Genomic DNA, 26985 nt, shown 5'->3' on the forward strand with positions numbered 1-26985 from the left:
AGCAAACAGAATAAATATTCCTAAACTGTAACAGAAATCTTCTGACTGAAAATGGGAGCCCCGCCATAATAGCTTTCACAATCAAAGCAGAGGAAGGGATATGGTTTATTTTGCCCGTGGCTGCTGCTCCTGTAGAACATTGCAAATAAATCTTTAGCTCTGAGGAGACCTTTTTCCTTTTTTTACCCAACCAGCAAAACATAACTTACCTAACCTTGCTTCTTTGGTATTAATTTATAGATAGGCCTATATATATATCAGATAAGTACAGCAGATGTATGAATTATTTTTCCCTTTCAGAGTCCAGCTAACACCATTAACCTTGTTTCGAAGAGTAATTGAAGAAGGTGGTATATTGGAGGTAAAAAAGCGATGCATTGAAACACTTCTACGGACGGCAAAGAGATGAAAACGAAATGGATGTGAAAAAAAATGATCTCTCATTATTACATAGCCTTAAGCAAAGTACTACTATGGACGGGCCCCCTGTATCTTGCCAATTGAGCACCCAGGACATCTGCTACATACCAAGGCAACAGGCATCCAGGCGAACCTCATGCCCAAAAAGATGTCTGCTGACGCTCACTAAATTTCCCAACAAGAAGGATCTTTTTTTTTTTTCACTTTCCAAAGTTGTAATTCTGCTTGCCTGGCTGTGCATCACAGGGCACTTTCATTGCAGACCAAACACACACAGACACACACACACACACACAGACACACACACACACACACACACACACACACACACACACACACACACACACACACACACACACACACACACACACACACACACACACACACACACACAAACGTACACACACACACACACACACACACACACACACACACACACACACACACACACACACACACACACACACACACACACACACACACACACACACACACACAGACACACACACTCTCACACTGAGCGAGGCATGCAGAGATCAGCTGCTAGCTTCTTTTATGAATCAAAAAAGCGTCTGTGTTGAACTATCAACCATGTGTGAAGTGTGAAGGTTCTCTGGGGAATTACACATCGGTTATGATTCATAAATCCTCGGGATCGTGTCCGGTGCGGCGAACTGTGTCGCAACGAACATCCCAAAATAAATCCCGGCGGCAGATATATATGCAGTACATATATCAAACTTAATTGTTCGTTCAAAAATTGATTTGGCCTCCTACATCTATGTTAGAATGGGGCATTTGGTGGGTGGACAGGAGGACAATTTGAAAAATGGATCACATCTCTTCACAGCGACAAATGTGGATGATGCAAAGTACCTCATAATGGAATATCTTGCCGGGAAACTCAAAGAGTGTGTTTCCATTTAATACCTACAGATACTGTATGTGCCGACCGTGGATGGCGGAGGAGGGTGCTCTTATCGAAAAACATACGATATCTGAACTGTGATGTTCCTCGCAAAGACATTACAAATAACATCAGCGAACAAGGCCCGAGACATGATCTTCTCAAGCCCTCGGAAAAGAAGAGTTGAGCATTTTACTCGAGTTGTGCATTTTATGAGGACGAGATACAGTGAGCGAGGCGAGGTGGCGATTACATTCCTTGCACGTTTCACTGTAGATCACAGGTCACTGCTGAGCGAAGGAGAAAGCTCTCCGCACCGTTTATCACTCTGCCTTATCTTCTGGAAGAGGAGCTTCTCTGTGAGACGCAGCCTGCTGTAAAGCTACACGCTTTCTGTGTATGATTTGTGCATATTTTCTTTGGTTAAACCTCGAGATGAAGTCTGTTCCGATAGATGCCGACATTGTTTAGACACGCACTCAAGGTCAATTCTGCTTAGCCACTTTTCATCTCTTACTTTCGTTCTTACTCTCCGAAATAACACGAGGGGGTCCCAGTCGAGGCTCCCGAACCTGCTTCATATCTGAGGCGAGCTGAGAGTGTGTGCAGGCGGTCAGGGGCTCTCGGGATGCAGCCTCGCCCAACGTAACCCCAATGAGAAGTACGGGTTACTGATGAGGAGAATCTGATCTGACCGAGACAGGCAATCAGTTTCACCTCCTCAACGGCGCTGACACACTAATGTGGAATTTATATATATATATCAATTTTAATCTTATCCCCCACCTAAATGTACATTTTTGCTCTTAAATTGGTCGATGTGGAATAAAAAAACAATGAATAATTCATTCATCTATTGAGAGGAGTTAAAGGTACATTTCTCTTCGTTTGAAGTGAAATACATAGCTCGGCATACTTGAAATGTCCAAACATAAAATGAAATGTTTAAGTAGTATGGATATGGTATAAGCTACAGCTACAGCTAAATCAATTTGAATTACGAATCACATTCATGTTTGGTGCTTTCGATCAAGAAAACACATTTGATCGATTTGATATTATTTTCTGCTCAGAAGCCAGTGGTAACATGTTACAGCATTTTGTAAGAGGGGCAATCTAGATCTTGCAAGAGGAGGCTATCTCATCATTTGCCGATGAATCAGTCAGAATTTGTGACTCCCTGTTTGTTGTGATAACTGCATGAATGGATTGGTGGATGGAGCCATGATCACCATCACAATTACTGTAGGGTATTCCTTGTTTCTATGTGTACCAAAAATGAAGACTGTTCCATAAACAGATTGCATAGTGTCAATTTAGAATAACTGGTAAAACAAGACGTACATAGTTCAATAATGCTTGATTCAATCATTGAAACCGAATGAAAATCCCTTTTGTACATCAATGTTCACAAATCACTTAATTCCCTTGAAAACTTTCCTCTGATCAAATGCATTGCGCTCACTTTAGCCTCATGGATAGAAACGCCCGCTTAATTGTCCAGGGCGCTACTTGCTTGTTGTGACAGCCACTGCCTGTCCCTTTCATCTTGCCTCAAAATTCTCGTGGTTATTATGAGTTGAATATTCAAGCCCCGTCACTCCTCCCCATCCCCCTGGATAGTTCACCACCACTAAATAGACTCATTGTAATTATAGCTTTCATGCTTGGGAGGGCATGCTGTTTCTAGGGTAATTTGAAAAGCTCATGGAGAAAAGAGAGACTGAGAAGAAAGAAAAAAGAAAAAAAGACAGAGGCTCCACAGCCCAGATTCAAGAGATTGCGGGGGTTAATATCATACGCTCCGCCACTCGGCCGGGCCAGAGAGGTAAGTACAACATTAAGTAATACGGTTATTAGCGACGTTAGCCTCACCGTGGCTATTAGCAGGAGGGGAGGTTACTAGCATTTTATGGTCGTCTGGTCTATGTTGGAAAGTACTAAACAGAGAATGAGACTAATGCATGTCTCTCATCCATCCATCCATCCATCCACCTAACTACCCCTCCTGAGACTATGGGTTGGGGTCGAGAAGGCTGGATGGGGGACTGGAGCCGAGCTAATTATAGCAATAAGGTCTAGCGGCAGATGGGGGGGGGGGGGGGGGGGGGCATCAAGCTCCGCCTATTGGCTGGATAAGGTGAGGCAAAGAAGGGGTCACGGTTAAGTTAAGGTTGGGTGGGGCTAGTGGGGATGAGTGTGTGTGTGTGTGTGTGTGTGTGTGTGTGTGTGTGTGTGTGTGTGTGTGTGTGTGTGTGTGTGTGTGTGTGTGTGTGTGTGTGTGCATTCATGCGTGGGTGCATGTGTGTGTTTTTTTTTGTGTGGGGGGGGGGGGATTATAAAGGTTTGTGGACTATATTAAGTTTTGTGTGTCCACCATTAGGAGGTACACACACTTTTCAAACTATGAGTCAGGGGATGTCAACTCTGAATGACACCAGTTCATTGTATGATCAAAGTGCAAATGTCATATGCCACTATTTTAAGAGATAATAGACTATACGGTTCAATGTTTTCAGTGTTGAAAGTGCGTTGAGTATGCCTAGGACTTCAAAATTCTTGACTGACACTGAATTCAACGATTCTCTGACAAAGGCGTGGATTTGCATTGCTCGATGACAGCTTTTGTCATCCCATTCACATCTTTTTTTGTATATGATTGAAGTTTTGATAAAAAACATCCTTTTTTTTATTGTGTGTTCAGCCTATATGTTCTGAAATGATGAGAGTCTGTCACAGCGAAGACTGTCAACTGTCAAGAATTTACTGAAACAAAGCAAGCAGGAGAAAAACAACAAAACAACCTAAGGTGTTTTGTTAGCAGCTTCGAGATGATTTCCATAATTTTTGTACTGCATTCATAATGTTTTCTTATGATTTTAATAAAATGGTGATGTTCCGTTCCCTACTTATCTTGGTAAACACGACCGACGCTATGGTAATGAGATAGAGCAAGACATGCGTCTTTGACAAAGATCAAGTGGGATTAACTAAATATTAACATGTCACCTCACATTAATGTGTGTCATTTCCATGGTTACGGCTGTCCTAACCCCTGTGCTAGGGGGACAGGCCTTTGGGCTCTGAATGGGACGATGACAACGAAGGGGGGAGGGGGATGGCAGCTCTCGCAGTCCACTTAAAAAAAATATCTATTGTGCTTCTTGTGAAGTTTCGCTTCTGCTCATCTGCGCTTGCAGCGCTTTCATCCTCGAAATATACAGCATTTGCAAAAAAAAAAGAAAAAAGGGTGACATAACTTTGAAGAAAAAAAAACACTCGACCTACGGCATCCAACATCCACTTCCACGTTCCGGATGTAAATTTCCTTGCACAGGAATACGGGGGGGGCGGTGATGTCTCTCAAATGAACGCCATTAATTTCTCATAGGTCGCGTATGTTGTATCATCATTACCTACAGCCGCTCAAACGGCTTCATCAGAAGCCACTGGGAACGGGTTGCCCGGGAAACGGCCGCATGGCAACAGGATCAGCGCCTGGGGGTTGTCTGCTTCTAGGTCTGCTCCCATTTTACACAGCGTCTCCTCCTCACTAGATGGTGTGCGCGCCACTGGAGAGCAGCCTGCACTTCCCCTCGCTCCGTGGGCTGACGTAGGAACCAAACAAACCCGGGAAACTATAGCAGCACCGCCGCCACCACCACCACCAACCCATCGTTTTTCTTACGGAGTAAAAACAAGATAAAAAAAACAACAGATTTGACGACCAGGGTTTTGCGTGCAGGTTTTTATTGAGAACAACACTTGGGGAGACTTGGGTGCAGCAGTTCTGTGATGGACATCATGTTGGCGGTGCAGGATGCGTGCGTCTCCGGTCAGTGGCTCACCGCGATCCTGCTCAGTGTGTGCTGCTTTCTCCCTTCCTGCTTGCCCGCTGGACAAACGGTGGACTATTCCTCGGTGGAAAGTGTGGTGAGCAGACAAGGCGACACGGCGATATTGAGGTAAGGCGATACTAGGCGATTCAACTTTCAACGCGATTTTCTCCCCCTCTCCCTCAGTTCAGTTCGCTTCCAAGACGTGTGTTGTCGTGCACGCAGTTGTGTTGTGATGTTTAGCAAGCAAAGTGAGTCAAATCACCCCGCCACGTCACTCAAAACAGCGGTCTTTGTCGTTGTATCTCACTTTGGTACGCACTTCGGTGAGCGGTGGAGCGCTTCACGCCTGCGATCTGCACAACAGCCACACATCGCTGCACTTGTTTTCCCTCCGATCCGCTCCCCTCCCCGGGTCCGTGGAGGCGACACATCGGTGCAGCTGCACTTTGCAACGCACTTTCCATCCTATAGGTTAACGTAGGCGATAGGACAGCACATCCCACTGAACTCTCAAGTTTTACAAGATTCGTCCCCATAGAGAAAGGCATATTCAATAAAATGCAAAGTGCAATGACAAGATGGATAGGATTTGGGTTCCGTTGTTGCAGAATATATCTCACATTCCACGTCGTGGTACAGATACTGTGGATACTGTAGCCCTGATCGAAGGGTTTATAGACTAACCCCGATATCCCTAATAGGGCCGTACCACTTCTATTTGTTGAACTTTTCAGAATAAGTGCACACCGTGCATCGCAGGAGGAGCTGCTGAGGCTCTCTCTCTCTACCCCCGTCACTGAACCAGCTCCCGCATCGCAGTCGTTCCATCCTCCATCACGCAGGGAGGGATTTGCATACTGCCGTCTATCTGCCTCTGTGGCCCGCGATGGGGATGGTGGATGGAAAACATATATTAGGAGTGGTTTAGGAGTGGCTGATCGATTCAATCGAATGAACGGACGACTGCATTTGGGGAATTTATACTTTAGAAGTGAACCAGGGATTAAAACCCTACATTTTGTCACACGATTTACTTAAAGTTGGACTTGGCCAAGCGCTATTTGCACAATTGCCAACCCTTTTATGTTTTCCTTTTTTGGTTTCATGATTCTTCAAGACTACATTCTCTGTTGAAAGGCATTGGTATTATGTTGGGATTAAGGAGGCATTGGTTGGTGATTAGATAGGGCTTCCGTTCTTGATTCGGGATAAGATTTGTTATTTTTGTGTTTTACATAATTTGCTTAGCTGTCAGAAGAAATGAAGAAAGACAACCTCTTTTGAGGAAAAGCTGCGTTAGTATTACATTGGGTGCCCTAATTGAATATAAATCCTCTTGCTTTCAACAGTTTTAGGCATACTGGGACATGGATGACATTCTGAATACTGAAACATATCTCTCTTGCCTTTCTGCTATCTGTGCATTATTGCAGATCTGCAGGCTACACAGACAGTATGGCATTGAGTGTAGTAATGGCCCTCATCTCAGAATTACCTTAGCAACAGCCTACAAGAGCTTGTTATAATTATTTTGAGCTATATTTCATTTGTGCCAAAGGGCTTTCCTCTCAGAGTCTCTCCTGCATCCCTTTTGAGGCCGGCGCCTCCCTGTAGCATCTAATTCCCCGGTTGTCAATCTGGGTTGGCTGAGAACAGGGGGACTGCCTAGGCCTCAAGCTCCCTGCCTCAATGAGGCCACAGGTTATCTCTGTCTGGGTGAACCAGCCCAACAAACAAGTGTTTCCTCCAATGTATGGACAAATACGCTCCCAGCCTGGTCATGTCTTGGTCGGTGGTGCTGGCAGCCAACGGTTGAGGAACAGGAGGCAAATGGGGAATTCTATTTGTTGCTCTTTTTGTTTCTTTGCAAGGTTGTCAAGGCTAATCAGCAGCGCTGTGCAATGATTGCAAGGGGCCTTTATGTAAAATAGTGCCTTGGCCCTGGAAAAAATGCTATATATATATATATATATATATATATATATATATATATATATATATATATATATATAAATGCCTTTGTAAAATAATACAAATAAACTCTGTCATGTTAATTAATTGGCATAATTGGTAATTATGTATGTGTAAGGCTTACTTTAAGATGGACACATGGGACCTCAAATGTTGGCTAGAGTGGGGTCTTTAAAGGAGCTCTAGGTAGGATTAACGGCTATTATTTGAGTGTACTTACGTAGAAATGCCGAAGTCATCTTTCAGCTATTACTGAGTGAAATGCCCTGTCGAATATCCATTGCGAGTTGAATGCGCCTGCCACTTTAGATTTAGAAACTGATAATTTCTGACCAATCAAGGCATCTCTTCTGTGATTGATTCAGGGAATTCATCTTACCTGTCAATCAGGTGTGTGAAATGCAACACTTCTCAATGGCGAAGATGCATAGGGAGGGAGGGGACAGAGAGTGAGGAAACATTAATAAAATCAAAAGAAAATTAAAACATTGCTCAAAAGCTCCTGAACAGCGATGCGTGGTTTTTTACTCGTGCATGACGGTGCTATTGTCGCTGTGAAGTTATACGGCTGTTTTCTGGAAATGTATTTCTAAACAATGCATAATGACACTATATATTGTTCGCTTCCCTGCTGCTCTATTATTTATCAGTGTACACAGTGGGAACAGTTTTTTTGTAATCAAATTGCCGTAATTTTTCAATCTTTGTATAATAACAGTTGTATGGTTTCCCTTTATTTGTATTTCATTGTTGGTACATTAATCAGTGCATTCAATGCGACATGTTCAATAAAATAGGAACTCTGTTAGTGATAACAACCTTATTTTCGTCCCATTCCTTGCAGAGTGTCTGGCTGTACCATTTTGGAGGGGGTGTTGATCAGTCAATGTCATGTTTCCCTCATATGGTGCAGCCCTAAATCTTACCTACTGCCGCTTTAAAACACCTCAATACCTGTGAAAGCTGAACAACAACCAGAAACAAGCTTGTTTGTTTGTTTGTTTGGCCTGGAATTGCGCAAAAAAAAAAAGCTGCATTCAATCATTATGGTGCAACAAAATTGAATGTGAATCAATATAAATGAGCAGCCAAACACAATAAAACCATGACTTTTCAAATGGCAGGGCAATCCATCTATCCCATAGCCATTCATGTGGTCACAATTGTAGTAGTGACTCTATTTTTTTGCACATATATTTGATAAGCCACTTCTGCTTTGACCAAGGATACATGGTCCCTAGAGACTGCTATATAACATGCCTATAGCCCTCTAAGCTGGCACACACACACTTAACAGCCATCACCCCCTGCCTTGTTGATTGGCTCAGCGCCCTGGTCAATCACAGCTCACTTTCCTTTAGTTCTTTCTTTCTCTCACTCACTCATTGAGTACATTTTTTATTCAATGGATTTGGTTTGATAATATCTGAATAATTGAAAATATTCAACTTGAAAAGTAGACCTGCACTGCACTTCCTTCCAGGAAATAAGGTGAATTAAATCAACCTTGCCCTTTCTTAATTGCATAAATGGGATTATTACGGTTTAAGTTTTTAATTGCATTAGGTCTCAGGGGGGCGACAGTGAATACCAAATTGTGTTGTTCATTTCAAGGAAGACTCGATTCCTAGCAGCACCTATGAGCCTAATTAATTGGCAACTCAACAATAGGATAGTCTGTTTATTTCATGTGGCAGGTATGAGTACATCTCCCCTCTACATTGGTTATTCTTTCCCTTGACTGGAAGTTGAAAGGTGTTTTTAGCTGATTTTGCAAGTCTTACATTTGAATGTGGTTTAGTATTATTCTTATTATTATTATTACAGCTGAAATAGTACCGCTAATATATGTTGGCCGGCACTTATTTCCTTCAAATCCCTATTAAACCAATCCTTATCCTACAGAGAGATAATTTTGGTTTTGGGAACCAGGCATTAGTCCTAAGTGCTCAGCCATTTACAATTTCCTTTTGAAATTGCAGACAGAAAAAAACCTGGGAAGTGGCTCTCAAGACACTCTGTCAAATCCTAAGACTATAAAAAGGCAATTTTTGCTGTGATTCCAAAGCTGATTAGATAAAAAAAATGTTTTTAAAATACTGACAAGAAGCACATTCTTGGATTATCCCCTCACAGACACGTCCACTTTGTCACACAATAATGATTTTCATACCTTTTCGAATTCTTAATGCTGCCCTCCTTTTGGTTTATTGTTTCAGCTTTCGTAGACAAAGGAATGGCCTCTGGTCTGCATTTCTATCTAAATGCTCCGCCCTTTCACATATAGGTTTAGCAGCACATCCCTTTATATTTTGAACCATTTGTGGTTTCTAGCTCCTGTCGTAGTCTAAACAAGTGCACCACTGTTGGAAAGAATGCAATTCTTGTGTATTTGTGTATTTTCTGCAGCCCTATGCTCTTCTTCCCTCCCCCGCTCTGCAGAGCTTTGTCATTTGTTTCAGTCTGACAAACTTGACTCATCACCAGTAAATGACCAACATTCTAGGCAGACGGACAGCCAAATGAGCGGAACCCCCCCCCCCCCCCCCTCCGTGCTTTCCAAGCGAAAGCGCCAGGTATCGATGTCAGCCGCTTTCACAAACAGCAACAGTACAAGGTTACCCAACTGTAATTTCAGCCTTGATTTAAAATATAAAGCGTATCATGTTTGTTTTCTGTAGCGTCGTGGCTTAACCCACTTGGGTGCCATTCGTCAAGCACAGTGATGGCTTTCGTTTCCCAATTTCCCCACTTTAACCAAGCCTTTAACCACCACGCCGCCGTTGTTCCCAGCTTCTGTGAAGAAAAATAACGTAAAGCGATGTTAAGTGAAAAAAACAAAAGGTGGAGGACACTTAAGCTTCACTTGAAAGGCTGATGAAGCTCACAGGAACACGGCACAAATAAGATGATCAAATCTTATTTCTTTATATCTAGTTTGACAGTTGGCCCTTAGCTATGAAATAATGTGCCATGCTGGAGGCTTTCTTCTCTGTAATGGTGCAAAATTGACCTGTCACTACTCTCAAACTCTGGTATTCGTATAAATGTAACATCATTGCCTGGTGTCAACAACAGGCGACCAGTTGATGAAAATCTTTTCTGGCTCAACAGAATTGTGTCACACCGGTTATTTATTTATTTTTTGATTCATTGTGGCTGGAAAAACATGTAATGTATCATTTAAAAAACGTGTTGTTATTACGGCTCCCTGGAAAGGTCTTGACATTTGCCATAGGCGTCAGTGCGTCACAGCCTGCTTCAGACGGCTCTTTCCAGCCTCATGTCTGACTATTCCCACCTCCGCAAAGATACTATGCTAAGCATAAAATAATATTAAGTCAGTCTTGAAAGTTTCCGGAGAGTGCAATTTTTAAAGAATGAATTTTATCTCTCATACTCAGGCCATAAGCAGAGTCATGGCTGGGGAACATCCTGTTTATTTTCTGCTTCTTCAGCATGTTTTTAATTAGGCCACGTTCAGTTGCTGTATGAGGTGAGTGTGTGTGTGTGTATACGGTGCACTCCACAAGACCTTGTTTTTTGGGATGATAGCAAATAGTGGCTTCTCTGAACTCGTCAAAACAGCTGCCATAATGCAACAATCCAGGGTTTATCTCGCATGACGCACCTCAGGGCACACCTGAATCTGTCGCTACTAATTAATCACCGGCGTCCTCCTCCAAGCGACCCTTCGTTGCAGGTTCAATGGGCCTGTCGGGGCAATGCTGGGCGTGTGTTTGTATTTTTATTTTTTCCATTTGTTTAATCCCACCGAAACTCATTTCTTTTTAAGGTTCTTCCTCGCTGTCATCTCTCTTCCATTGAAGGCCGTGTTTCAGGTTAACCGGAAGTTTTGATTAATGGGTACATAAAGCACACAATATATCATTCATAAAATGTCTTCAAACTAGTGTTAAAGTCCATTTTTTGTCATTTTTGGGTAGTAATAACATTGGCATCAAAGAGGTGGCAAGAACCACAAGTAACATGTATGATGGCCCACAGCCGTATCATTTCGAACCCGGTCAGACGTGAGAGGGCGAATGAGGAATTGCCAAGAACCGTCAAAGCCAATTAAATGCATGGTCAGAGGAGCAACGCAGCAACGAGCTCTGTAGCTAGTCAATGAACAGCAGTGCATAAAATAACTACACTTTTATTTATTTTTACTGTCAGTGATTAGCACAGAGTGAAAGTCAACGTTTTCTTTAAATCTAGTGACAGCGATAATGTCGTTCAGATAAGTACCGGTAAACTTAGTCAGAAGATCTAGAAATAGAAGGCATAAAGCTAGCTATGGGCTAATTTGCCAGTCCCACCTGTGAAATCCCCCCCAGATAATCCCTAATTAAACGCTTTTAATAATCCGATATGCTATAGTATTGTAAAGCAACACTGACATAGGAGGCTGCATTGGCTAAAGTTGTTTGGATGCACGTTGATTTATAACAAGGGGAGGCAAAGTTGTGCATTACAATGCAAACACGACAATAATTGGCACCAATCTGGCGCACTTAGAAGAGCAATCAACTGAATAAATGCCAGGTAGCCTATCGGACACGCAATTAGTGCACTTCCAAATGAGTGCCTGCAAGTATGACCGATCGTGGTGTGACATTATTTAACCATTAATCTACCCCACATACGATCAGACAGATGCACATTGAACACATACACAAAGCACATTCGTCCAACTCCGGTCTCGGGGGCTATTCTCCACTATTCACGGAGCCTGAGGTGAATAATTGTTTTAGTATACTACACGTGAACACTCCAAAAATAAAGAAGATAACACTTTTTGACAGGCGGTTTGTTTTATTAGCAGACTTTTTGCGATGAAAACAATATCCTGAGTTTGATATCTCAATCATGGGATATTGCCCAATATCCCGAGGTAGTGAACCAATCAAATTGCCTGGTTCTTAGGAGGTTCACTTCTAGCATATACTAACTATATCTATCTATGTATTTATCCATGTATCTGTATAATCTGCTGAACAATTTCTTATTATCTCTTATCTTGTCTCTACTCTCAAGGGTCTCAATGCGGCTTTGGTCCGTGTCTCCCCAACGTTACGTCATGCAATGCATTCTGAGGGAAATGAGAATCAATCGCAAACCGCTAATATAGTACCTACTTTTTCGTATTACATTCCGTTTTGTGATATCCAACAACAGTTGTTAGGCATCATTGTAACAACCAGCAAGCAAATTGCACAAATTCGTTTGAAAATTAGCCCTGCAACACGGCCTTTAAACATAATTCCAAAAGTCTTTTTCGGTATAGTTACCTTAAGCGAGAGCTGTTACCTTAAGTAAGCATTTCCCAAGGACTGCGGATATAGCGGATGTCCTTGCCATTTAATGTGGCCTTTATTCTACTTCTGCTTGGTTAAAGTAGAGCATTTCTCATATTATTGAAATTGGTGTCCATTTTACAACACCTGCTCATTACTATTTATGAACTTGTGAAAAAGAAAAGGTTACAAGGTAGAGTATTACCAATTCAGGCTCCCCATGCTAGCCTAGGACACAGGCAAAAGGATAACAGTCTCTCCACGTAGTCCTCCACCCTTGGAGTCAACATGCTCCACCACACCACAGCATCCACTTGAAGCTCTTAACATGGATGTCTAGTGTCAAAAGCCTTTCATGGATCTTTTTTTCCTTTTCTTTTCTACTGCCACTAGGTGGGAATCCTGATCAGTCCAAATCTCTTTTTTATCCATTTCGCTTGACATGTTGCGAGCTTGGTATTTCAATTGAAAATAACGAATGACTTCAAGCACTCTTTGCTGGCGGTTTCAATAGCAAAGGTTGTTTTAATCGTCATATTAAAAAAAAGGGACAATGGGCCTTGGAATGGGGATAACTTATCTTTGGAGCACATAGCTGCGTCGTGTCCGGCCCTCCCCTCGTTTCCCCCTACCGTCTCTGGAACACCACTAACTCACTGGTGAAATCAAAGGCTTATTATCAGCTGTAGTCTAATGGATATGTTGAAGTACACTTACCTTTTGCAGAATCACTTCAAAGTGAACAGGAGTTGGCTTTCGTAAAAATAAATACTAATATTCCTGCCGCAGTTCTGACAAATGTCACATTGTAACTAGGTGTTTGAAGGTGGATGCTTGGTGGATGCTAAACCCAATAGTTAACTGGGTTCTGTCTCTATTTTCTGGATATGCTTAGCTTCTGGGTACTCAAATATGCCTGCTGTGAGCCATTCTACAAATGGCTGAGGTGTATCTAGCCTCCTAATTTGTTCAATCCAATACATTGTTACTTTTCCAGCAAGTGATTTGGTATTTCTAACTGTTAATATATTTATATTAGCACTAAGGTGATAGAGTGCGTTGGTGAAGTCTAAATGGAAATGCCTTTCCTGGTGTGAACCCCTTAAAGGTAGACTCAATGGGTACCATGTGGCATTTTTTAAACCCATTTTCCTAATAAGCTCATCATCACCAGGGACTATGAACACGGTACCTAGCTTTTATGCCTTTCACATTGTTCAGATCTTTCTATGCCGAATTTCAGCCGTGTATAATAATGAGAGAGCAACATTCTTTGCAGGCTCACACATGATAGCCTTTATTATTTATAATAAACTTCAGCATTGCTCAAGTGCAATTGAAATGAATATGTTTCATGAGTTAAGCAAAGCAATGCCGTGGTATCACTCCAATAGCAGCCCATCCTTCCAATGGAACACTGTTACACGAGAACATTTTTCTGACACGACAATTCAACTATTAAGGACGACATCAAATCAATGTCTTTGAATCTTTGATGAAATGTGAATGGTCAAAGATTCGAGGTCACCCCTAATGCCAACCCTATAATTTAATTATGAAACATGAGCATAAGGTCAAGAGTGATAGAAGTCAGATGATTCATGATTATAGCGACTTTCATCAAAAAATGTCCAGCTTCTCCAGTGAATAATATCAACAAACAATGTTGACATGGTTACACTTGATTCACAGGGTTTCATCACAGTGTACCGGCCAAATTGATTCCCAAGAGAGTCTTTGATCAATCTGTGAAGAAAAAGGAAGATAAATACTACCTCTTTTTAGCATGGTTGTATAGGTTTGCTTGGGTTTATTCATCACATGTATGCCTAATCCATCGTACGTGTACGACATGTTCCCTAGGGAACCAAGAGCATACATGAGCAAGTTGGCAGCGGGGAAGAAAGACATCACAGGTTTCCTTTGGGAAATGATGGGGGTGGCGTAGCAATATGCTTCAGCCTCTTTATGTGAGCTTTTGAAGTGACCACAGGTAGACATTGCATTTATCCTGTTAGGAATATGAGGATAACATTGAAACATGTTGACACGCAGCCTTCTGCTGAACACAATACAGAACATTACAGATTATGCTTTGGGCTACAGGGAAAGAGGGCTCACTTTATTTGCCAACATTCGACCAGATGTTGTCGTCGTTGTCGTCGTGGTCAGCCTATATTGTAACTCATAAAGAATAAGCGGTCCGTCGCAGTTTAAAAAACACAAGCATTTTTTGTTGAGTATATATTTTCACTATAAACACATGCATAATATTCTTTCAGTTACATCAGTTACAATACAGGACAGTGTTGTCAACGTGTGTTGTCAACGTTTTTTATGATTTTTTTTTTATGATCAGCTCAGCTGTTTGTACCCTTTGGAGCCAACAACTAAAATGTTATGGCTCGTTTACAGAGAAAATATTTAGGAAGAAGGTGCTGGAACACCATAGAAGACGTCTGAAAGTAAATAGAGTACGACCTATTCCTTCTGTCCTCCACCTGAAGGTCTCAGACAACCTGGTACAAGGGATAAAACAACCCATTCAAAGTCTCTCACACACACACACACACTCCCGGTGGTCCAGAGCTAACAGGCTGGCGGTACCTCCACCTCACGTCCGGTTATAACCTCTCTCGCTCTCGCTCTCGCTCTCGCTCTCGCTCTCGCTCTCTCTCTCTTCCTCCATGTCTTTGTCTCTCTCTGCTCGAATTCTGGAGGAACCGTGCTGTGTGTGTCTCCAAGGAAGACAAGGCCATTTCAATTGGATAGCAAACAACCACTGCTTCATTCTGTAATTTCTTTGATTAAACGAAGGCAGATGAGATATCATATATTACTTTTATGTTTCAAATGCTATCAAACAAAGGCAGACGAGACGTTGTATTATTTTTTCTCTCTGATGTTTTATCCGTAGCAGATGGTCTGTTGTATTTCTGTGACTGGTTACTGATTTATTTTACGTCTCACAAAAAGACGTTACGCTTAAAAAGGTAAATAAAATTCATCATCGATATGTGATATGTCAGTCAAGAAGTCTGGAAGGGAATTTGATATTAAGGTATCTATATTTTATAACCAACATTGCATTAATCCATTTAGAATTGTGACCAGTTTAAGAATTGAAAAATGGATACAAGTTAGTTATAGCATAGCTAAAACTATTCATAGCATGTTACTCTTCTAGATACACCAAATACAATCTATGATACCCTTACATTAAAACAGGGACAACAACCTGCACTACACCGGAGACAGAATCATACCAACTCATGCACAGAGATCACCATGTTCACCGTAGTGCGTTGACTTTCATAATGTTTCAAACTTACTTGCATATGGAGTTTTTATAATTTATTTGTTTCTATGTTTCCATGGCTTAGGAATTAACCTTCAACAGCTGTTTCGTTGTGTAAACTAAATCGAGCTGAAACAACGGTGACATTATAAATAACCTATTTCCAGTGCTGAATGAGGATTAACAAGTTCCTCAATTATTTGGATTCACAAGTATAAATACCTATTGTGATCTTGTTCAACTCAATACATGCATAATCGTGTCTCTAATAATAACAACAACTCCATAACAAATGGTGAACATTGTCTTTCATTAAAATCCACGATTGTGGTGTCATTTCACTTCTTTAATGTTTTGCACAGATGGCTCAATTCTTTATCAACGTTTACTACTTCAAACGAGTACATCTGGAGTTGTCTTTTGTATCAGGGAGGTATTTGGGAAAGCCCCAACAATGTCATCAATCACCTTGAACATTATAGCATGTCATCTGAAAAAGTACGCCATAAACGGTCATTCTGTTTTCATTACATGCAAAAAATATTTATCGATATATACACTGAATCTAGTCTAAAGAAACTAATAGCCAAGCGCTTCATTACTTGAGTGGAGAAATCAGTCTACGTATTAATGATTCATTGAATTGATGTAAAGCATAAACAGATCCTAAAATAAAAATTGGTCCCATTAGTGAAGACACGATAAATTCAGTCCCATGTAGCTTGCTGAATGGCCTCCCGAACATTCACCATAAGAAACCTGTTTCATGTAAATTGGCACTAATATTCGGCAGCAAATTCATCAACTGATCTTCGAGACAGCTGGTCATTAGGATTCTAATTTTAGGTTCCTTCTAGTTTGATATTCATAATTCAACTTCGGCAAAGCTCTACTTGTCTTTCTGCCCTCTTCGTCAGTCAACCTTGTTGTGTAGGCTTTTCTTTTTTTTTGCTTCAGACCAGCAGTACTCTGTCAACTTTTCTGAAAACATTTTTATCACCTAATAGTTGCGTGTTCTTTCCAGAGTAATCACTGCGGACGCTTTCTCCGCCGTCATATTCAATAGTCATTGCACTTGATGAAAAGCATTGCCCGATCGATGAGTGACTGTTTGAAAAACAAATTAACAACAGCTTAGTGTCCCATATCGCTCCTTATCAAACCATCAATAACCACAGACATGGCTCTGAAGATGAGACTGAAGTCCTCTAGACAACTGGGCCAAAGCAATGAGATAAAACAGGACGATCATTGATGGGGTGAGCTAATCCCGCTCTTATAGAGCCGCCGCAGGGCTTGCCACCACATCCTCTTCCTCCTTGAACGTGGTGTTGCGGGCCAAGCAGGGCCTAACTCGGAAAACAAAACTGGCTCTTATCCTGCACCGCAAGACTGGTTTGTAGATGATAGGCCAAATTTGGATCCCCAAAACGGAACCAACAATCATCCATTGCATAAAAATAATGTCTTGCCTTTTAAATGATGGTTTGATTGATGATTATTATAATATTAGAAGTTACATTTTATAATTACTCCTATCGAAAATACTTTAATGATAAAATAGGATTACGTCCTGAAAAATGAATCTATGACTCCTTAAGAGCACGCTTTTGCACATACTTAATCGTGTCGCCTTTTTTGGCCAAAGTCAGGGGCCACAGCACAACTTAATTTTCTGCACTGTAAAACCTCTTTGCCAGCCAGTCTGCCTCACTTCAGATGTAAAAACAATTGTCCAGCACTTCCCAACCGCCAACGACAGAACCGGGCTACGTCTTTGATTTCAACACAATGCCCCCAGTCCCGGGTCTCCAACGTGAGTGCTACTTTGATTTGATTTTGAATCTTTCAAAGATTAGACATCAAGTCTTCTCGGGCCCTCTTGTTCTCGAAGCCATCTCGGGGCCATTGAAAATGTGCAGAATCTGGCACCATGCTAATGAGACTTTTCACCGACCTACCGCCAAGCCAACAATGGCCGGCACAGTCGGGGCTTCACATTGAAAAACGGTCAGATTCACCGGCTGGTTTAGCCCAGAGAATGTAGGAAGTCGATGCTATAACGCGGCACTAAATGTGATTACGGAGGCATCACAATACAAACGGGGTGTGGGTTTCAGTGAAATGAATGGTAGATCCGACATTAATGCAAAAGGATATCATACTAGCCACTGATTGCCGAAAAGGTCAGTTGGATTAGGACTCGAGCTATTTCCTACCCTGTCGAGAACAGAGGACAGCAAAATGAGGCATTGTTTGCTGGAGGAATTTGGGATTCAACTCAAAATTCGACTTTTCTTTGACTTTCTCTACACACGCCAGGAATGGTTGAGTTGTGTGAATGAAAGTGCATGGTCTGGGATAAGTTGCAATCTAGTTTTGTCTGGGAGAAAAGGATGGCTGGCATTAATAATGATACTGGAGCTTCCCTGACACTATTAAGATGAAAAACGAAAAATAGATACGCTCTATGTTGGTCTCAAGAATAGGTCTCTCGAGTTTATATAGCTTTTGAATAAACTCTGATAAAAGAATGAGGGTCTGGGGTTCATTAAAATGTAGGAGGAATAGAATACATTAATTATCTGTAATTTTTGCGAAAAGGGAACATTTTATGAAGAACGTATGGTGAGCATATTTACTGAGGATTATTTCAGCAGGCATCTGCGTTCAAGTTAACCCTTGTGTTATCGATTTTTATCCAGATTACTTCATGTAAAAAACATTTGAATGTTTCAAAACAATTGTTTACTGAGCCATGAATAAACCATGATCCTCACCATTTTTTAATATGATTATGTCATTGCATTGTATTGTAATATAACAAATCCGTTGGAATGGTAAGTGCTCAAGACAATGCCACTTTTGAGTCAATTACCATGATAAGATATAACATAGATTACTCACTCCTACTAAAGGGTTGTTAAGATTGTATGTAAACATTATCACAAAAAGTGGCACTCATATTATCAGGTTTCAGAACAGGTCTTCTAAATATGTATAGTCTATGTATGTTAGTAGAAAGATCACCTGTTCAAAGGAACACACGTTTGGCAAACGCTTGGAGGTACTCATGTGGGCAAGCAACGCTAATTAAACAGCAACACTGCTTGTATTGAGGCACGCACATCTGCTGTATAAACCCTCAGCCCTTGTTTGTTTATTGCTTGATCATGAGTATAAGCGCTATATAGTTTATGTTGGCTTTCGTTGCTTGGCAGTTGAGCTCATGGGATTTCTGTCTTCATTCTGGGAAATGTGAAAGAGCTTTTAAAGCGGTACAAGTAACCATCGCCTCAGATTTAATTACACGCTGTAGCTACTGTTTTATACCCAGATTAATTAGGATACTATGCTATGATGCTTTTCAACCGTAGCGTTACAGTGTGTTTTGTCCAGGCCCTGTCATACCTTATAGCATGAGGCTGCTGTGCGTTTTTTCACAAAAAATGTCACACCCACGTCATTGGCCATTACTTTGGTCAGTAAGTAATGGGGATCGGTCAGTACAACTCAATGCTGAATGGCTGTCATCACCAGGCAACAGAGAAGTTCCATTAAGGCAAAACACTATTTTTAATGTTAAATCGGTTTGTTTTTCATCTCTGAACAAGGATTCAAATACCATCGCTTGAAGGTAATTCTGTACAAATCCTTTAAAAGGGAGAGCAGCAATGATATCTTAATATGGTTCATTGAATGAACTATCACACACACACACAGACACAGACACACACACCCTCACCAACAATATGTGCTCAGTACCCATTCTTAGCAGCAACCCACAGAATAGCCCTTCTATATACAAATTCCACTTCCGGTCAGAATGTTCCAGCTTGTAATCAAGACTAACTTTCCAATCTGAAGAAAACACGACTCTGTCTGTGGGCACCAGCACCGGCTCTTATTACAATCGTGTCCAAGGTAAAGGATAAAGCAGCGTTAACGGTGTCTCTAAGGCCAAAGGAACAATCAGTGAACACGAGTTCCGCGTTGGCTTTAGCAAACCTGATTAACTGTAGAAGCCCGAAACAAAACGCAAAGCAAAACGTGCATATTGGATTCCCAGAATAGAACATGATAATCCCGTTCGCGGTTAAAATCGACAGCAGGGAAACATTCTGTGTGCGAGCGTGGTTGGAGAACCTCAAATGGACACTTGCCAATCCTTCCACATTTTATTTTAATTGACTGTGATCACCTCGCATGTGCCTTTTTCTTGTCGTGCCTTCGCTGCGACTTCGCCGAGACTATTTCGCAATTTTCTTCTTTTCTCATTTCAATAATCCCACTTGTTTTTCCTCAGCCTCCATGCTCCGCTATTAACAAAGAGGATACCGTGTGAAGCGTCATAAATTATACATGCAGGCTTTTCCTTTTGTAGTGATTAAAAACAGACAGCGATATAATTCACTCTGTAAGCTTACATGGCTCTGCAAACGGCTCATCCACGACCGAATGGGTCGGTGTCAGAACAGAAAGGAGCCTCGCCCTTTCCCCGCACTTCACTTCCCCCCCCCCCCCCCCCCCCCCCCCGGTCGCCGTCAGATGTTTCAGACGCTTTAAGCCGAGCGATAAGAGTCAGGAAGAGAATCGGTTCAAAGGGGCCGGGGGAACGCGAGCGGCCTCCTACTCGATGTATACAGTGATGTGACACGCCGGAGCCTCTCTCTCTCTCTCTCTCTCTCTCTCTCTCTCCCTCTCCCTCTCCCTCTCCCTCTCCCTCCCTCCCTCCCTCCCTCTCTCTCTCTCTCTCTCTCTCTCTCTCTCTCTCTCTCTCTCTCTCTCTCTCTCTCTCTCTCTCTCTCTCTCTCTCTCTCTCTCTCTCTCTCTCTCTCTCTCTCTCTCTCTCTCTCTCTCTCTCTCTCTCTCTCTCTCTCTCTCTCTCTCCCTCCCTCCCCGGTGTTGCGTTTGCGCTCTCCGAGAATGTGACACGTCCTAATTATGCAGTCTGGGAGCCCGGAGACACCTCAACGCGACGAATTACTGGGGTAGATGAAACAGGGAGCCACATTAAAAGCAGGTGAATAAAGGAGAGAAACAAAAGGGCCAGGTAGAAAAAGAGGCTGGTTATAATACAGAGGGAAAGGGGTATATTTATAAAACAGAAACCGCAATAAAGAAACGATTACAGAGCGGTGTTGGTGATAGAGTGGACATCTCTGAGGAGGTGGAAACTGTTCTTTTGTCCCTCCTGTCCCCAAGCAGTGATACACTTTAATATTTATTTTCCCGAAGGAGGGATTGGGGTCACATTATGCACATAGAATCGGCAACAACAACAGTTGTCGTTCAGTGTTTATTGCGTTTTTTAGATTTTAGATTATTGGACACGATCATGATGATCTCGGCCGCCCGCCAGTTACACTGATGTCGTCATGCCTCGACGCCCTGTGGTCATTTCCCCCAACCCCTAGAAATTACCGTTTGTCCTTTGCTGGAAATACACCACACACACACACACACACACACACACACACACACACACACACACACACACACACACACACACACACACACACACACACACACACACACACACACACACACACACACACAACAACAACACCGTTGCTAAGTCTTTCCAACCATATGGCACCCGTATTTAGCATTAGCGTTGGTCTGTGATATACCGAGAACTGTGGCTGCACACTCTGCTGCGTTTAAAAGCCTCGGGCCATGGGGTCTCTGTTGGTGGCGCGGTAACCTTCCCAGGGCCCTAAACGGATTAATGATTTGGAGGTTGTCGGTTCAAATTCAGGTATGGGGGAGGGGGGGGAAGGGGGGGGGGGGGACGCCGCAGATGTGTCCTTGAGCGAGGCACTTAATCTAAATGGCGCCCGGTTAATATCCATCTTCATACAGAGTACCGCACACACACACACACACACACACACCATGGGTCACCCTTGATAAAGTCAGGAGCAACAACAAACAACACAGGGGACCCGTTTTGGCCGACGCGGCAGGTCGGAGCGATGGGTGCGTCTGCTGTGTCATAGTTTCATTTTCTTTTCAGCCAGACGCCTTGGGCTTGGTGGTGTTCGTGATGCGGGCCTCCACACTCTCCTTAAAAAGGGTATCTCACTGCCGTGGTCGAGTCACGGGGAGGAACCGCATGAAAGTTAGAGCAGCTGTTGGAGGCGGAGGGGTGGAGGGGTGGAGAGGTGGATGGGGGGGGGGGGAGGGGGGCAGCAGCAGCGTTGGGCTCCTCTCTCAATATTTATGAGTGTCGTTGGCCGTCTTGCACCTTGTCTGGCAAATGGGCAACAACACGGAGTCACCAGCGCCGCGGGGGCCCCCGCAGCGACGCTCCATCACAACCCGCCGAGGTAATGCGCGCAAGCGAGCGCACACGCAACACACACACACACACACACACACACACACACACACACACACACACACACACACACACACACACACACACACACACACACACACACACACACACACACACACACACACCGTGTGCACACATGCAGACGTAAGCTGGCAGAGACGTATGCGCGCAGGCACACACAAACACACACACACACACACACACACACACACACACACACACACACACACACACACACACACACACACACACACACACACACACACACACACACACACACACACACACAGGAGTTGGTGGGTTTGTGAGGACCCCGGACCCCACAGGCACTTGAAAGGCGAGAGTGTTGCAGGGTTGCCCAATTAGTGGTGAAAAGTGAAGCTATGTGAGGGTGCGTCAGCAGGGCATGTGTGGGCCGGAGGAGGCGTGTCATCAATCATCAGTCCGGCTCTGCACACGGTCCGTTACTCTGTTCCACCCCGCCCTCGCTTTCTGTCCCTCACTGTACAAAATGTATAGAAACACGCGGACGTATGCGGTGTGTGTGATGTATTACGGGCGGGTTCATGGAGGTAAGCAGTATGTGACGTTAGCCCTGCGGTCAGCTGCCGGTACACCACTGCAGAAGAGGAGGGCAGAAAGAGATTAGAAAATGAAAAGTGCGCGCCAGTCAAACCCCAAACGAAATAAACCAAAACTTGACGGAGAGTTAACCTCATAATTTAGTTTTTAACAACTTGTTTAACAGCGGAAGTGGTAGCTTTGGTACCATTCCGACGTGATTGCTGTTATCGTCTTTCGCATTTATTCACTGAATCTGTTTCTATTGCACTTAGTTGTATTGAGGCCTTTTTATTGATGCACCAAATTCTACACTTTTTTTTGTAATTTTCCACACAAATTAAGAATCTGCATTGAAACAGGTTGATGGAACCTATGTCTCGCTCTCGCTCTCGCTCTCGCTCTCTCTCGCTCTCGCGCGCGTTTTTCCTGCCAAGTACAGGAATGACAGCAAGAGGCTACAGGAGAGGCATAAGATTTAAGGGAGCGCATTATGTGTTTTTTAAATGTAAATCCTCTCACAAATACACATTCGTCTGAGAATGTTTTCCATTCAAGGCCATTTAAGCCCACTTCTAAGTTTGTTAAGAAAAGCGGTTAGCAAGAATTTGAATGGAAACGTCATCTGGTTGGCAGCCTGAATGAATGAATATGCTCCGTTCAGATGACTTCTTGTTTGAAGAAATAAAAAACGCTCAGAGGCGCGCGTGAGTGTGAGTTTGTGTGCTTGTGTCAGCCTGTGTGTGTGTGTGTGTGTGTGTTAAAATGGGGCTACTGTGTATTGGCAGTTACATGAAAGGCACCTTAAACAGCATAAATTAGTGCTTCAAGTAAGAAAATTGTTGACAGCAATTAGATGAGGAATTTTGCATAACTACTGCAGCGCCCGTTCAAAATGTTAGAACCCTGTGTGTTCTGAGCGGCCCCCTCGCTTGGCCTCCTGGTATCCCTGCTTCCTCGAGAACCACTCATCCAAACAACTCCACACTCGACACTGCACTACCCTGGGTCCTCAGCCAGCTACCCGCCAAGTGTGATGTCAATCACACTTGGCCTATAATAACTGACTTATTATTTTAAGCAATTAGCCTGATAGGGTTTTTATATAGGGCTGGGGACATGGGCAGAATTTTTATATCATTAAATATATGTTGCAGTTGATAATTATCACATCCAGCCTTAAAATACCCTTTAAACTGGACTGGACAGAGATAATATAAACCTCTGAAAAAAAAAAAAAAAAATATATATATATATATATTAGTTTACATGTCAAGTTAAAGGGATTTTTTGGTCCTAAGTGAAATGAATATGAAATTAGAAAGAAAAATGGTGTTAAAAGTGAATGCCACAATTTTCGTTTCTGTTCAGATACAACAAGGCCAATGTTCTTTCATTCACATTTATATGCAAAAAATATTAGGCTATCCCATTTACTTGCATTGTAAAATATGAATAAGTTGATGACTACATGACATGCATTTTGTAGCATATAATATTCTTTCATTCTCAAGTCTCAGAATGAGAATTGTGATACGTTTTGCCAGATCAACAAAACATTATAGTAATACACTGACAGTTTCCACTAGTGTAGACAATCAACACAAAATGTGCATATATATATAGTATATATATATATATATATATATATATATATATATATATATATATATATATAGTATACATGGGTATATACACACAAATATACAACATAATATATATAAATACACACTTCTACTATGCACTAGTAACAGTGGGTAGGCCCTGAGTTGTACATATCTATTTGCACGTGCCAGAAAGGGACAGTTACCCAGTTACCAAGAGATGGTAACTGGGGTAAACTTTGGCAAAACAGAAAATGCTTTCAGTCCATGCTCTATGCTTACGCAAACCACGGAAAATAATGCTCTCAAACCTTATCGAATTGAGCCTATATTTATATCCAAGATATTTATAATGCGATCATTTTTGTTATAGTTTTATCGCCCAACCCTACCCTGTGATCATTCTAAAGCTTTGTTTCATTCATTCATCACCATATTGTTTTAAATACCAGTTTGCCTTAAGGGCCTCTTAAACTGTTGCCCCATTAGGGTGAATAATGCTCATTGTTTCCTCGGAGAGGCCTAGAGAGAGGCCTAGAGAGAGGCCTAGAGAGAGAGCTAGAGAGAGAGCTAGAGAGAGAGCTAGAGTGAGAGGGAGAGGGAGAGAGAGGGAGATAATAACAAGGTTCATCTTACATGGCCGGCTCCATAGGGAAGTCCCTGATAGAATACAACTTTGTGAACTTGCACAAGTATATGATGATGGTGACAGGAAGGCCCTTTGGCACAGAACAAGAGGAAACAGTTGATCCAGAGGCAACACACCGGACGATACAAGCCGACCGTCTCTCAACACGTATGGTAGAATGTCTTCATGACGTTGGTGGCAGGCCCGGAGTGGCTTGGGCTTGTGGTAATGAGCAGGAATAGGGTTAAGTGTCAGCTAACACTGTGGATCAGTCTCGGCATCTGTGAAGCCATCCCACATTGGCGAAATCCAAGTTGGCAAGGTGGAGAGCCCCCATGTAACCGATTTTAGAAAACGGAGATTCAAATATGCGCCATTTAGCTTTGACTTCCTTGTTCTTTCTTTACAGTTGCTTGAAATGTTTGGTTGGGGGTTTGAGGTACTTTTTTTTGTTCAGGTATTTATTGCTTTTTGGGCCTAATGGACAGGACAATGTGGAGAGAAAGGAAAGCGGGTTGGAGAAGAGCGGGAATGAAATGCAGCACAGGACCTCAGCTGGTATGCTGGGTCAAAGCGGTTTTCCTACATGGTTAGCGCGCTAGCCATTTGACCCATTGAGCCGCCTTTCCGTCTTTCCGACACAACGAACATCGGAATTGCCAAGAAAGCATAGCACCAACATTGAAGATTTTGTTTCTCTTCCCTATCTGGGTGGCGTGTCCCCATGAATGCTGTCATTATCCTCAACATTTGCGTCAATTGTGGTGACTTCTGACATAGTTCCCCTCCCCCCCCTCAGACAAGTCAAACCATTTACCATGAACGTCTATACGCGTCATCAGTACACGCCTGTTCCCTGCCCCGTTTGGCATTTACAGCCAGATACATTGTAATTTAGACAATGTACCACATACATTTGGATATTCTGTTCAGCAGCCAACAAAAAAAATGAAAAAGTAGGGACCTGGCACGGAACTGAGCATATAATGGTAATGTCTGTTCATCATCGGCGAAAATGTCTCTCATTTACGCACGTCCTCTGCTAATTACTCTTTCATGGGCCTTAACTGCGTTGGCATCAGCTAATAAAAGCTTATTTCATTCAGAGTCCGAAATAATGAAGCCATTCTCTGTAATGTTTCTGTTATCTTTAAGGTATTGTACCAATTCTCCGGGCCCACAAAAGACACCACATTCTATCACTCAAATGAGATTCCAGTTATATTTTCCTCAGCTTTTGTTCATTTTATGCCCTCTGCTCTACAGTAGGAAGCGTCCAATGTGGGAAATGCTTTAAGATAATCTTCCCGGAGGGAGATATAATACATTATTATGGGATAGAATAGAAGCCGGGCTCGCAGAGAGTGGCGAGACAAGGGGGTTGGGATTGGCGTGAATTTTGTTAGCACAGAAAACGCATTTGGATTCATGGGCATGATTCAACCTTTTCCAAATGTGTCAGTGTTCAAATCGGTCACTTTGAGCACCGTAAAGTATAACATTGGGGAAAAGGCGTGATATGGTGGTCAACCTCCATACCCTCCTCAACCCACATCAACCCGTCATCCATATTTACTGAATCAAATCACTTTCTCTGTCTTCTATCCTCAAGACTCTCGGTTTCCCTGCTGGTACCGTGAATCACCAGTATGAGATTCTCACACCCTCGGGCAAGGCAAAAAAATAAATACAATGAGAGATTCAGCAGGAGGTGGGGGGGGGGGGGGCTGGCCATGTTTACCCATCATACCTAACACCAGAAGCACATCGTTCCTCTGAGAGAGAGAGAGAGAGAGAGAGAGAGAGAGAGAGAGAGAGAGAGAGAGAGAGAGAGAGAGAGAGAGAGAGAGAGAGAGGAGAGAGAGAGAGAGAGAGAGGAGAGAGAGAGAGAGAGAGAGAGAGAGAGAGAGAGAGAGAGAGAGAGAGAGAGAGAGAGAGAGAGAGAGAGAGAGAGAGAGAGAGAGAGAGAGAGAGAGAGAGAGAGTCAGAGAGAGTCCAGGGGGAAGAGACCTTGGTGGTGCCTGGAGCAGGAGAACATGTAGCTGGTAATAACTTTGTCTGTTAGCTGGCGGCCATGAAAGGGCCATGTTTGCTGGGGGAAGGAGGAAGAGGAG

General features: G+C 42.7%; 1 protein-coding gene across 1 annotated transcript in view; it reads left to right on the forward strand.

The window, feature by feature from the left end:
• The first annotated feature begins 4620 nt into the window (after positions 1-4620).
• negr1 (neuronal growth regulator 1) overlaps positions 4621-26985 on the forward strand; it is a 130389-nt gene continuing 108024 nt past the window's right edge. The window contains exon 1 of the mRNA XM_056603777.1: positions 4621-5292. Within this exon, the coding sequence (XP_056459752.1) occupies positions 5123-5292 (170 nt within the window). The 5' untranslated portion in view covers positions 4621-5122. The remainder of the gene's footprint in view (positions 5293-26985) is intronic.

The sequence above is a fragment of the Gadus chalcogrammus genome, chromosome 12 (assembly GCF_026213295.1).
Source record: "Gadus chalcogrammus isolate NIFS_2021 chromosome 12, NIFS_Gcha_1.0, whole genome shotgun sequence".
Taxonomy (NCBI): domain Eukaryota; kingdom Metazoa; phylum Chordata; class Actinopteri; order Gadiformes; family Gadidae; genus Gadus; species Gadus chalcogrammus.